This window comes from Syngnathus leptorhynchus, chromosome 11, assembly GCF_054491065.1.
Source record: "Syngnathus leptorhynchus isolate UIUO chromosome 11, UIUO_Slep, whole genome shotgun sequence".
NCBI lineage: Eukaryota > Metazoa > Chordata > Actinopteri > Syngnathiformes > Syngnathidae > Syngnathus > Syngnathus leptorhynchus.
Genome location: NC_141205.1, coordinates 7,849,893 through 7,863,688, shown reverse-complemented (window position 1 = coordinate 7,863,688; position 13,796 = coordinate 7,849,893). Strand labels below are relative to the sequence as shown.

At 43.4% G+C, this 13,796-nt stretch overlaps 2 protein-coding genes across 7 annotated transcripts; one reads left to right on the top strand and one right to left on the bottom strand.

Moving 5' to 3' along the window:
- Positions 1-143: 143 nt before the first annotated feature.
- On the bottom strand, positions 144-2,636 carry wdr77 (WD repeat domain 77). Of its 2 annotated transcripts, XM_085923959.1 has the most exons (11): positions 2,566-2,631; positions 2,275-2,373; positions 1,726-1,911; positions 1,515-1,656; positions 1,317-1,366; positions 1,166-1,236; positions 974-1,031; positions 801-872; positions 612-720; positions 475-543; positions 144-386 (listed from the first exon to the last, which is right to left on the bottom strand). In XM_085923959.1, exons 2-11 carry the CDS (start codon positions 2,357-2,359, stop codon positions 242-244), a joined length of 987 nt encoding a protein of 328 aa, XP_085780085.1. In that variant the 5' UTR covers positions 2,360-2,373; positions 2,566-2,631; the 3' UTR covers positions 144-241. The 2 variants fall into 2 exon arrangements, with proteins under 2 accessions (XP_085780085.1, XP_085780084.1); XM_085923958.1 differs by having other exon boundaries at positions 2,275-2,636.
- A 471-nt stretch (positions 2,637-3,107) lies between these two features.
- On the top strand, positions 3,108-13,774 carry LOC147049251 (protein polybromo-1-like). Of its 5 annotated transcripts, XM_085923582.1 has the most exons (30): positions 3,112-3,309; positions 4,310-4,459; positions 4,551-4,648; positions 4,712-4,859; positions 4,955-5,104; positions 5,179-5,295; positions 5,368-5,436; positions 5,505-5,603; positions 5,676-5,761; positions 5,835-5,920; positions 5,997-6,213; positions 6,532-6,673; positions 6,754-6,848; positions 6,918-7,197; positions 7,275-7,380; positions 7,748-8,387; positions 8,456-8,667; positions 8,731-8,916; positions 8,986-9,143; positions 9,234-9,503; positions 9,588-9,733; positions 9,878-10,035; positions 10,114-10,297; positions 10,520-10,718; positions 10,805-11,003; positions 11,068-11,220; positions 11,580-11,726; positions 12,043-12,095; positions 12,192-12,387; positions 12,455-13,774. In XM_085923582.1, the coding sequence occupies exons 2-30, from the start codon at positions 4,319-4,321 to the stop codon at positions 12,616-12,618; spliced, it is 4,899 nt and encodes a 1,632-aa protein (XP_085779708.1). In that variant the 5' UTR covers positions 3,112-3,309; positions 4,310-4,318; the 3' UTR covers positions 12,619-13,774. The 5 variants fall into 5 exon arrangements, 4 of the variants coding, with proteins under 4 accessions (XP_085779709.1, XP_085779707.1, XP_085779710.1 ...); XM_085923583.1 differs by having other exon boundaries at positions 3,108-3,309; positions 6,754-7,197; positions 11,068-11,136; XM_085923581.1 differs by having other exon boundaries at positions 3,108-3,309; positions 6,754-7,197.
- The last annotated feature ends 22 nt before the right edge of the window (positions 13,775-13,796 follow it).

Below are 13,796 nucleotides of genomic sequence, written 5' to 3'. Positions count from 1 at the left end.
TCTTTTGATAGCCAGCTATCTGAAGCCGGAACTCTTCATCCCCCCTCCCCAACTCATTATTTACTCACTGACAGCCGATAATCTTTATTCCCGCGCTCTCTTCTATCTCATGCGTCTTACTCATAACATCACTACTGAATGCATTGACACTGAAGAGCTTTTATTTGACGTCATTTATTTTCTAAACCTAACAGATGACTAGCAAAGACGATGCGATTGAAAGTTGACAATTTCTACAGGTCTAAGACGAGTTGGGGGCGCCCCCTGTTGGCTCCACCGTGTGGTGAAGCACAAGGTGATCCCAGCCCACAGTGGTAAGCTTATTCGAGCCTGCGTGGAGCCAGCACACGCCCTTGACAAAGTCTTGATGGCGTTGATCTCTGTATCTACAAAAGGAAAAAGGAAAAATTAAAACTTTTGTAAACTATTTAAAATCTCAGAAAGGCAGGTCTGTGCCATGTTGCCAACACTCACATTTCTTGGAGTTCAGAGTTTAAAACTGCAAGGGAGCAATCGTCGCTAACGGAAGCCAGCAAAGATACACTGTAATGAAAAGAAAAGTATAATAAATATTAATAATTAAGATAAAGAAAAGAGCATTTTTCCCTTACCTGTGGGTAGAAAATGCCAGGCTGTTAACTCTGCGGCTGTGGACGCTCGCCACATGGCCCGGCTCCGTCGCGAGGAAATCCTTGATGGTCACTCTGCCGAGCTCGTCGCCTGAGGCACACGGAATGTGTTTTAGGGTGGAAAATACAGATTACAAAATCCGGCCTCCTTAAACAAGATGGGGTTCACACCAAAAGCAATGGTGCTTCTGTGCTGAGGATGCCAAGAGACAGTGGTGGGCAAGCAGTTGGAAGTCTCTAAATCTAAAAGCAGAAAAGAAAAAAAGCAGATATACTGTAAAAGAAATATAAGAACACACAAAAGAAAAAAAAACATCATCATCCTAGTAGTGAATGTTGCTCACCTATTCTTGTGGCTGGTTTATTTGGTTTCCGTATGTCCCACATAAGCACACGGCCATCCTAAGCGGTGAGATAAGACACACCTTAGAGGAAATACCTCTACAGTCCTCTTTATGCATCAGCTAGACATTTTATTATGGATTGGTCAGGCATAGCTGAGAACAAAGTGCCTCAAATAATGAACAGCATCTTACCAGACCACAGGAGACAAAAAGAGAATCGTCTGTAGGACTGCAGGCAACGCAAGTGACCGCTTGTGTGTGAGCTGGAGGATGGAAACAAACATTTTGCAAACGGTAAGCAATAATACACTTAATGGACATTCCATCGCAATGTTGTCCTTACCGCTGTAGGAAGTGACAACCATCTCCTGACTCAGGTCCCATACTTTAATGCTGTAGCCAAATGACACAAATGTTCTTGTTGAAAAAAAAAATATATATATTGTATTCTGCAGTGTGTGTGTGTGTGTGTGTGTGTGTGTGTGTGTGTGTGTGTGTGTGTGTGTGTGTGTGTGTGTGTGTGTGTGTGACACCTTCTTACCTGCAGTCCATACTCCCAGTGATGGCAGTGTTTTCTGCAACTGAGGGGCTCACACTGGTAACAATATCATCATGCTCATGCTTGGTGAAACGGTTGACAAGAAGGCGCTCATCCTCATCCAGTTCCCAAAACTCCAAGGCACCTAAAAGCATCACAAGTTAGGTCATCATTCTCCAACAAAGGCATCATACGTGTGAAGGTATGTTCTTACCCGAATCGGCCGCCACGACAACACCCTTTTCTGATGCCCACTTGACGTCCGTTACTCCGGTCTCGGTCTGCACGCCAGCTTTGCAGAAGCCCTCATTTGGGGCCTGCTCGGGGTTACTGTAGATCCACACAGAGCCCTGCCAACTTCTGCCAGCGAGACCGGAAGAACCGAGCAACAAGGTGCCATCTGGGAGGGAAGATGATGGAAGGAAAATCGATTTGTTAATGACAACAGTCAACTCAAAACAAAAGCACAAGCTTTAATCACTAGGTCACCACATTGTATGGGAACAAGTACTTTCTAAGCAAGCATTTATTAGATTTTAATTGATGTTCACTTTTTGTATTGAAGTGGTTCACTTAATAGGACATAGCTTTCACTCGATCTCCATTTGAGTTTATGTTCTGTATTAATAATGTACACAGCCTCAGCCCATTTCTCTGGCATTGGCATTTTAGCTCAGAGACATTGAAGTTGTATACATGTGGTGAGCTGTTGAAAACAAATCACATTTGCGTGAGTCCGTTCACTCTGCCAGTTGTCACCTACCTGCGTTGTATTGCGCCGCACACAGATGCTTCTCCATGCATGCTGGAGCATTAGGAGGTATATTCCAAGGATTCTCCTTTAGCATCGTAGTTTCCACTCCTGTATCTTTCAATCCAAACAATCAGGGTTTGCAGCAGGACGAGGTTAACCTCAAACGATTGAGCGCAAAAAGATTTAGTCGCAAGGAATAGGTTTTTTAGCCAGAGTACACAGTGCAAAGGAGTGTATTTATCTATAATTAATGTACAAAACACAATGACCTTTTTGATAATAAGAAAGTAGAACACGCACGCGGTGGCTTGTTTTTCTTCTGTGGTTTTGCTTCCTGTTTTCCATTGGTGGGTGCTGCTGCAATATTGCCATCTTCAGGACAAACACGGTATGTCAGTCATCTAATGTTAGACGTCACGTACGTTAACCGTTACCAAAAAGCTGCCTTTTTTGGACACGTATTTTTCTCTTCTGAGTTTTAAATTAATAGAATGTTTCTGCTTATTATACATATTATTTTTGTATGCCAAACGAGTGGCAGCCGAATTCAACCATTTAAAAAAAAACCTGTATGCTATGTAAAGTTCACTTTATTTAAAAGGAAAATGTCAAAAAAATTCTGGTTTTGATGTCACAAGCCAGAACTCAACCTGCAAACTCCAAGTTAACCTCTTTAATGTGGCCCAGGTGATCAACAAGCGTCTCAACAAACGTGGCAATTGCTTTATTCTGTGCACAAGGGTGATCAAAGAAGCAACTAATTCATGTACAGATTTTTTTTAATGTTATAAGCAGTGGAAGATGGGTAGATCAATAATAAGAATAATAATGAATAATAATAATGTTGGCGTTGTTGTTACACACCATGGACCTGCGCCTAAAAAAAAAATGCAGCTCCCGATAAAGCTTTTGTTTTGAAGGCAAAAGGCAGCGGAACTAACGTTAACATTAGCGCTAACTTTACACTCCTGTCTGCGTATGAAAAATCGATGAGCGATTGGCTGTCTTCTCGGTCAAGATTCTGTGGGTCTATTAACGCGAAAGGTAAACGCCAACCATGTCAAGTGGTCAAAGTCAAGTCATGTTCTTATTACAAAACGAGCAGTCCTCGGGGTAGTTCACGCTAGCTATGTGACGTTCACTGTCATAATAATCGCCTTTGTCTCGGGTTTGGCGTTTTGTATCTTTTTGGAAGGCTCACCTATTTAATAGTGTTTTGCTAACGTTAGCTGTATTACGCGCGCCTAGAGGATCACCGCAGCTCAGGTGTACAGACAGCTTCCATACGGGCAGGCGTGCCGGGGCCTGGATGGGGGGGAAAAAACTCCATACGTGCAGGAGGGATGAAGTGTCATTAAGGAGGCAAAGGAAAAGACAAACTATAATACACCTGACAACTGTCACTTTTATTGTTGAACAGGAATTGCATCTTTACGCTGCAAACATGTGTCTTTGTCAAATGTCCATTGTCTACAATTTCAAAGCTGATGTGTTGGCCTGAAGAAAAAGTATTTTTTGGTATTGATTTGATCAAACTCAGATTATAATTCCCCCACATTAGATTTTTTTAAACAGGCATTATATTAGTGTTTCTTCATCTACATTGAGCCAAAGCTTTTATACCACTCACAAAAAGTTTTGAATTGTTATCATTTTAGAATTCTTATTCTTTGATATAAAAGGCAACAGGTGTAAACACATTTGTTGGACCTTTTGCCATCTAGTGCAGTGGTTAGCAACATTTTTTTATTTTTATTTTTTTACTTGTGTACCCCTGAAACCTTTTTCTCATACCACTAATGTGTATTTGTTGATGATTCTCCAAAAACAAAACATACAATCTAATCTGTTAATGTATTCAAATAAAAATGAAAGTGATTGAAATATGTACTGAAACTACAATACACTTTTATAAAACTAACTAAAATTAGCATGTCAATTTCTAAACTGTACAACAAATTACAAGATTCCATTCTACTGAGGTACAATATGACTCTTGTGCAATTTTGTCCCGAGGTCAAACCTCATTTGGCCTTTGCTTCAGGGGTTCGTCATGGCCTTGAAAAGGAGAAGGGCGACGTCCCCATCCAGCAGCGTGAGTGGAGGAGATTTTGACGATAGCCAGCCGTCATCCTCAGTGACTTCAAGTGGCCGAAAGAGGAGAAGGACCTCAAACATTCCAACTGTGGATCCTGTAATTGTCCCGTTTCTTCTTTTCTCTCGCAATCCAAATGATGTCATAGCCGATATCAATTGCATGCGAGTTTTGCCGTGTTGCTTTTCAGATTGCTGTGTGCCATGAACTCTACAACACAGTCAGAGACTACAAAGACGACCAAGGCAGGATGCTGTGCGAGTTGTTCATCAGAGCCCCGAAACGAAGGTGAGCGTGAGGTTGCGTTCTTCTTTGACAGTGACCTACATTTCATCCACTTTGCATTTCAAGGAACCAGCCAGACTATTACCATGTCGTGTCTCAGCCTATTGACATGATGAAGATCCAGCAGAAATTAAAGATGGAGGAATACGACGATGTGGAACAGCTCACGAGTGACTTTCAGCTCCTGTTTCAGAATGCCAAAACATATTATAAGGTAACATTCCGTCATAAACAATCAAGTTGTCCTCGTAGTTTAAAATCACCCTTCAGGAAATTTGTAATTTTTCTCTTTTTTTTTTTTCCTGACAGTCAGACAGCGCTGAGTTCCGGGCAGCCTGCAAACTGTGGGATCTTTACCAACGTACCAAGAATGAATTTGTCCAGCCAGGTGATGACGACGAGGAAGACGAGGCCAGCTACGACGCGCAAGATGTCCCCAGCGGGTCTACTGAAGATGAGGTGAGTCGAGGGCTACTTAATCAGCCAAGGTGAAATGAAAACATTTGCGGCTTTAACTTTTGACGTGATGCCAGAGTACGTCGACCTGCTTGAGAGACGTCCTTGAGCATCTCCTGGATGCCGTGGTGACATACGCTGAGCCCTCAGGCCGCCTGGTTAGCGATCTCTTTCAGAGGCTGCCGTCCAAAGTGGTACAAAACGTAAAATTTAAGGTGGCTTGAATGACTTTTGCTTTGACGTGCAATCTTTTCTGTTTCGTTTAGCAATATCCAGATTATTACGCAATCATCAAGGAGCCCATAGATTTGAAACTCATCGCTCAAAAGATTCAGGTATTCTGCTTCCAATGTGTACTTGACAATTTATGATGCTAATACTTATGAATTGCATTTGCTTCAAGATGGGCCACTACAGGAGCGTTAACGCCATGGCAAAAGATATCGATTTATTGGTAAAAAATGCCAAAACTTACAATGAGCCTGGATCACAGGTCTTTAAGGTGAGTGTAGCAAAGACTATGCTACATAACACATGGACATTTTTATACTTCTCAGATTGCATTTGTGTTCAGGATGCAAACACTATTAAAAAGATTTTTGCACAAAAGAAGTCAGAAATTGAACATGGAGACTCAATCAAGTCCAGCATTCGTATCAGGTATGAACCCCAATAAAGTGTATCATGTGAGTAAATCGTCGTCGTTGTATTCAAAGTCTATTTTTATCTCCAGGAATAGGAGGCACGCTCAGGGCGAGCGCCTTTCAGCAATCAGCATGGCTCTGCAGTATGAAAGTGATGAGGACGGAATACTTTCTGGTACACGTTGGCATCATTTCAAGTAGACGTGCAGAATATGTAAATAGGATCTGTTTGCCTCTTCCTCAACGCTCAGGGTCTGTTCACTACGACGAGGGCGAGTCCGAGGCAGAGAGTTTGACCACTAACATCGACATGAGTAACCCCATCTTCCAACTGTATGAAGCAGTACGCGGTGCCAGGAACAACCAAGGCCTCCTGATCTCTGAACCTTTCCTGGAGCTGCCCTCCAGGAAGGATTACCCCGACTACTACCAGCAGATTACTCAGCCCCTGTGCCTCCATCAGATCAAGTATGAAAACAGCTATCACCAATTATTACAGCCATTTAGGAATTTGAGTTCGATATTGTTAGACATAATTGGAAGAAAAAAATCTGGTTGGCGTGACCAGAACATGTTTTCTCCAATGGTGTTTTTTGTTTGGTTTTGTTTGACTTTATATTGATCCCTGTAAAAAACAATATTCAGAGGAAAGATGTAAATATTAGAATTATATTCACAGGGTTTATTGTCCTATAATATACTCCTTTGGCATGACGTACGCTTGCTTTGCAGTACAGTAATTGTGTGCCTTCCTTCCCAAATGTGAGAGCCCTTAATTCCCCGCAGGAACAAAATGAAGAATAACGAGTACGACAGTGTGGAGCATTTGGACTCTGATCTAACGCTGATGTTTGAGAATTCCAAACGTTATAACGTTCCTCACTCCTCCATCTACAAACGTGCGCTCAAATTGCAGCACATTCAGCAGGTCAGCCTCCTCGTATCGTTTTTACATTTTGAAATGCCAACTGCACATGGATTGATTGATTTTTATTTTATTTTTTTTAGATGAAACGAAAGGAGTTTTTACAGAGAGATGATGACGATGGAGACAGTATGCTTTCCTGCGCCGCCTCGGACACCAGTTGCACAAAAAGAAAAAGGTTCTCACTTTCCATACGTGCCGTTTTAATTTTCAAGTACGTGACACCTCTTTGTCACCCTCGTTGCAGTCACAAGAAGAACACGAAGAAAAATCGAATGAAAGCGCTTTTTGCTTCCGTGACCGACGCGCGTGAGGCGGGCACTGGCCGGCGACTGTGTGACCTCTTCATGGTAAAGCCGTCTAAGAAAGACTACCCCGATTACTATAAGGTCATCCTGGAGCCCATGGACTTGAAGACCATCGAGCACAACATCCGCTCAGATAAGTATCTCAGTGAAGATGCCATGGTGAAGGATATGAAGCTGATGTTCCGCAACGCCCGACACTACAATGAAGAAGGCTCGCAGGTTCACAACTTTATTTGCTTTATTGATTATTTGAATCTGAATTTCATTTATTGTTTCCCCCCCCCCCCCCCTCCCAGGTCTTCAATGATGCTGATGTACTGGAGAAAATCATGACAGACAGACGCAGGGATCTCGGACCAGTGACGGATGAGGATGACACGGTGTCCTCAAAGATGAAAATAAGTAGGTGGTTCAAAACTTAAAACAAATGCTGGACAGACAAACCTCCAACAAGGAAAATAATGGAGTCACCCCTGTTGTCCTCGCATTTCCAAAATGATCACTTTTCAGGGAAAAAAAAAAAGGACATGGTTGTTGAGCATCGTCAAAGAGAGTGAGCCATTTTCAAGACTTTAAATGACTCAATAATTTGTTAAAACAACCAATTGTATGCATTCCTGAAAATAAATGTACTCAATTTGAACCTGGGAGCTTTCTGCCTTACGCCAAATATGTGAAACCTCGCCTTAACCAAGCAGACTTGTGACATGATTTCATTTCATTTGAAAGCCATCTATTGCTCCCAACTCACCAATTCCCTCACTTTCAGGAAAGACAAACATGACTCTGAAGAAATCCAAGTACCTCACACCCTTACAACAGAAACTCAACGAGCTGTACGAGTCCGTCAAGAACTACACAGACAAGCGCGGGCGTCGCCTCAGCACCATCTTCTTGCGTCTTCCATCCCGTGCCGAGCTGCCAGATTACTACATAGCTATCAAGAAACCGGTGGACATGGAGAAGATCAAAAGCCACATGCTGGCCAATAAGTACCAAGATGTAGATGCACTGGTGGAGGACTTGGTGCTCATGTTCAACAACGCCTGCACGTACAACGAACCCGAGTCTCTGATTTACCGAGATGCTCTGGTGCTCCACCGGGTGCTGCTGGAGACCAGGCATGCCCTGGAAGGAGGGGAGGACGCCTACGTGCCCGACGTGCCTCGCCTCATCCAGGAACTCATCCGCAGCCTCTTTGTCTCTGTGCTCGGCCACCAAGATGACGAGGGGCGTTGCTACAGCGATTCTCTGGCTGAGATCCCTGCCATTGACCCTGCAAATCCAAACAAGCCCCCTCTTAATTTTGAGATCATTCGAAAGAATGTGGATGGAGGACACTATATGAGGCTGGATGTGTTTCAGGACCACATGTTTGAAGTGTTGGAAAAGGCCAGACACCTAAATAGGTGAGATATTGTCACCAAGTTGACACAGAAACATCTCTGGGATTGTTTTGTATCATTTGTCGTTACAGGACAGACTCTGAAATCTTCGAAGATGCCGTCGAGCTGCAGCAGTTCTTCATCCGGATCCGGGATGAGCTTTGTAAGAACGGCGAGATTTTGATGACTCCTGCTCTGAGCTATACATCTAAACATCTGCACAACGATGTGGACAAAGAGAAGAAACAAAAGCTCCCGAAAGAAATTGAGGAAGACAAAATCAAGAGGGAGGAGGAGAAAATGGGTAAAACGCCTTTTAAAATCACTGTAGCTTGAAGTTATTGTTGAATTTTTTATTCATTTCCAGAAGCTGAGAAGAGGGAGGAATCCGTTGGAGGTTCGTGGCAGCTGAGCACACAGCGCACATACAGCCAAGACTGCAGCTTCAAAGACAGCATGTACTGCGTTGGAGACTACGTGTACGTGGAACCCGCCGAGCCCAACCTCCAGCCTCACATCATCTACATCGAACGCCTGTGGCAAGACGACACCGGTCAGTCCCTGAAATCCAGATCATTTTTGTTTGTGTACCTGCTCGATTATCCTTCTTCAATACGTTCAGGTGAGAAGTGGCTCTACGGCTGCTGGTTCTATCGGCCAAATGAAACCTTCCACGTCGCGACACGAAAGTTCTTGGAGAAGGAAGTATTTAAAAGCGACTACTACAACAAGGCACGGATCAGCAAGATCTTAGGCAAATGCGTGGTCATGTTTGTCAAGGTAACTACTCCGCGTGTCACCCGAGCGACTATTACGTAAAGTCGAAATGCATGTTGACATTTTTTTTTCTCATGCGGTGCGGGATTTCAGGAATACTTCAAACTTTACCCAGAAGGCTTCAAACCAGAGGACGTCCATGTTTGCGAATCACGCTATTCAGCCAAGTCCAAGTCCTTCAAGAAGATCAAATTGTGGACCATGCCCTTGAATTCAGTTCGCTTTGTCCCAAGAGAAGTGCCTCTGCCAGTTGTACGGGTAGCATCGATATTTGCCCCCAAAGAAGAGAAAGTAGAGAAAGAGGAGGAAGTAACAGAAAACACAGATGAAACCAAAGTGACAGAATCTAGCTGCATAGACAAGGTTGAGCCCTTTTTTCTTTTTTTTGTCCTCATCAATAATTTTCAAATGCCAATTTTTGGACTGTTTTCTATTTTATACCTGCAGGAGAGGGAAGACGCTCCAATGGAGATGACCAATGGGGAAGCGGGATGCCAGTACTATGAACAACTCTGCTACAACAACTTGTGGCTGAAAGTGGGCGACTGTGTCTACATTGCATCTCATGGACTTGTGCGCCATCGTGTGGCCAGGTGGAGTAACTGCACGTTTAAATACAAAATTATTTATATAGCGCATTTTACAGCAGCTGTTTCACACAGAGCCATGGGACACTTACAAATATAGCAAAAACAGTCAATTGCTCTCCAACAAGAAGCTTAAACTTTGCTGGACAGGATTGAAAAAATCTGGATGCGCGACGGAGCCGGCTACTTTTTCGGTCCAATCTTCATCCATCCAGAGGAAACAGAACACGAGCCCACTAAAATGTTCTACAAGAAAGAAGTTTTCCTGAGCAACCTCGAAGAGGCTTGTCCCATGACCTGCATCATAGGTAACCTTCATCTCGACACCGTCATTAGTCCGATATTAATTTCAGTTGTGCTTTCCATGCATATTTCTTGCCTCGCAGGGAAGTGTGTGGTGTCGTCCTTCAAAGAGTACCTCTCTTGTCGACCAACTGAAGTGCCTGAAGCCAATGTGCTGCTCTGTGAAAGTCGCTACATTGAAAGCGAGAAGCAAATGAAGCGGTTCAAAGGACTGAAGCGTTTTTCATCATCTACAAAGGTAGTGGAGGATGAAATCTATTATTTTAGGTAAGAATACCAAAAAGATGCATTTGTCTCCATTCATATACACCAACAGTGCTCGAGATGTCAATATAGAAAAAACATTTTTGGGGGAGATTTTTAGCGCAGAAGAACATTGGCTTTGTTTTGAATCATAGATTTTAATTTCATGAGACGACAAAAATCACTTTTGTTCCATTCAACGATTTGTACTATGTGAATATATTGGGCTATGTTTTCCCCACGTAGGAAGCTAATCGTTCCCCAAAAGGAGCCGTCACCGTTGCTGGACAGGAAAATTGAGGAACTGGAAGCTAAATTTGCCGATATGACTGATGAGGAGCTAGAGGAGCTCGGGGATGATGACAGCGAGCTTGATCATTCTCTTCCTCGGATGCATTCTTCCATGTGCGGTGACATGGATATCATGACATACGCTCCACCGCAGGTCAGGCTTGTTTGTGGGTTGATGAAATGCATCAAAGGATGAACTTTTTTTTCTTTTTAGTGATTTGATCTCCCGTGTGTACACAGTCAACCAAATCTCTAAAGGGTCTTTCCAAGAAGGAGGGCTCAAAGCGGAAGATCAACATGAGCGGCTACATCCTGTTCAGCAGCGAGATGCGAGCCGTCATTAAAGCTCGCCACCCGGACTACTCCTTCGGCGAGCTGAGCCGCCTCGTCGGCACAGAGTGGCGGAACCTGGGAGGTTCCCGGAAAGCAGAATATGAAGGTGAAGAAGGCCGTGAAGGAATACGTTCAATGATTGATCACATTTGTTCTTGATGCCGTTGCAGAGCGAGCAGCCAAAGTGGCCGAGCAGCAGGAGCGGGACAGGAGCCAGTACATGACATCCCCGAGAGCAGGTACCCCAGTAGGAGCACTGATAGGAGTGGTGCCTGCTCCAACCCCCATGGGGATGCTAAATCCCAGCTTGAGGCATGTGTCAGGTAACCCCTCAAAGGTGCAGATGGATTCCCAGTAAGACCGTAGAGGGCTGGAATAACAAGCTTCCCTGCTTGATATACTCACATCTTATTACATCATATTTGATTTTGTTTTTCTTTTATCCAAAAGCTAGGAACATGTTAAGTGTTGTTGCATGCTTTTCGTCGTCCTGCTCAATAACACAATCATCTATGAAATTATCCCTTGGACAGAAGGGCTTCAAAGTAGTGCTTGTGATTTTTATTTTTATTTTTTTTTTCATTGTAGTCATATTCATTTTGAATATAGAAGTGCATATGAATTAACCAGATGCATGCTTGCGTGTTGTCTGTGTTTTGTTTTGCTGCTCTTCATTCTTAAGACGCTATGGCGAGTGCATGTCGCTCGGCTTTGACGGCCCAAGGAATGGTTAGTATGACTGGCATACCAGCACAGCTCACAGGGGAGCCTTTATATCCCCAGCATCCTCTGCTTGTTATGCCTGAGTTCCCTGGAATGCCATATTTTGGTAAGAGTGCTGTCCTAGCCACCCCGCTTGCCACACACTTACTTCCTGTCTGCCAATCTGACTTTGCCGGAGGGGCTACCTGTACCAATAGGTCGTGACCTTTAGTTAATGATGACCCACTGATTACAGGATGTGTCATTTACTCAAACTCATTTTTGGATTACCTCAATCTTATTTCAAAGAAATTAACTAGCAAGTATTAAATGTTGATGATTGACATTTCTGAGATTTGCGATGTTGCCAAGACAACATTGATTGAATTGCAGTCATGGGTTTTGTGAGTCTTTTTTTTTTTTTTTTGTAATGAATGTCACAGGCATCAACGGTATTGGGGGTGAAACTGGCGCAGGGAACATTCTGGGATCTCAGGTAACGTATAAGCTCGGAAAATAAGAATAATTTCACTTCTGCTGCTGGTAAAGAAATGTTGTCTTTGCACATTGTTTCATTGTATTTGATTTTTAGACTGGTCCTGGTCAGCAAGCTCCACCAGGACAAGGCCAGATGGGGCAGGCTGCCCTTCAACAGCCCTCCACCCCGTTGTTTGTGTCCCCTCCAGCCAAGTCTCAGAGGCTTCTCCACTCTGATGCTTACCTTAGCTACATAGAGGGTCTAACAGCCGAATCATCTACTGTAAGCAAGTGGGATCATACACTTTCAGGTCAGTCTTTTCGCTTGTCATAAATCCATAAGCAATCGACTCATATGACTGTATATTTGCCTTTTAGTTAAAAAACAAGATGTGCGCCTGACAAAAGAGCAGGAAAGTAGACTGCCATCCCACTGGCTGAAGAGTAAAGGGGCCCACAAGACAATGGCTGATGCACTTTGGCGACTGCGTGACCTGATGCTACGAGATACTCTGAATATTCGCTACACACACAACTTGTAGCATGTTCACAATTTGAGCCTCTGTTCCCAGATCTGTAAAACAGGAATGGGGTTATGCTCACTAAAAGTGTTGACTTTGTGTTGTTATGATTAAAGAGATGTGTTTATGTTAATAGAGGTTGCTTACGGAAGCAATTTTTTCATTTAACATTAAGATGTACTGTTCCAAGTGCAATATTGTTCAAAGCATCATTCTGTGATGAATGCCTTTGTCCTCTCGCAATTGTAAAGCGCCTTCATATCTCGTCGACTTAGTTGTTCCTTATGTTCTGTCTCGTAACCTTCGTTCGCAAAACGCTAGTTTTTTTAGTGACACCGAGGGCCAAGAAAATGTCTGCAGGGGCTAGAGCATTTTCCATTCGGGCTCCAGAGCTCTGGAATGCCCTGCCAATGGATATTAGAACTGCTACCTCAGTAGAAACATTTAAGACACGTTTAAAGACGTATTTCTATGATGTGGCCTTTAATTAACCTCTCCCCGACCCCACTCCCCCCACCCCTCCCCGGCTGGGGAGGTGGTTAGGTGACACCCATGCTGACGATGGCTATCTAGATTCTCGTGGACCAATTCAGCATGAGGGAACTGCAGTGGAATACCCTCCTGGAGAACACTGCCAGGACAATCGAAGGCACCTCCGACAGCTCTTGGCTTTGGCCTGGGCATCCACTTTTTGATTTCCATATGATGTATTTTATGTGCCCTCTTTGCATCCATTGCAGCCTGGTGATCCTGAAAGGGGGATCCTTCCATCTGTGGTCCCTTCTCAAGGTTTGTCATTTTTCCCCTGGTAGGGGTTTTTGAGTTTTTCCTTGCCCTTTTGGGAGCCTAAGATCAGGGGATGCTTTGAGAATTATTGTCAATTGATTGTCTATGTGAAGCCCTTTGAGACTGCTTGTGATTTAGGGCTATACAAATAAACTTGACTTGACTTGACTTGACTTGACTTAAAGCGTTACATTTGTCTGTTTTCATTTTATGTTTGTTTCATGGAAGTGTATTTAAAAACAAAACAAAGTTGCCTGGTTGTGATCAAGTTTCACTTTTATTTGCCTCAAATTACAAGTGCAAGTTTGAGTACTACATGGAATGCCAACAATGACATCCTTGTTTCAATCATGAATTGGTGACATTATTTCTCATACTCAGTTATTTTATAACGGAAAGATGCTTTTTTTTTT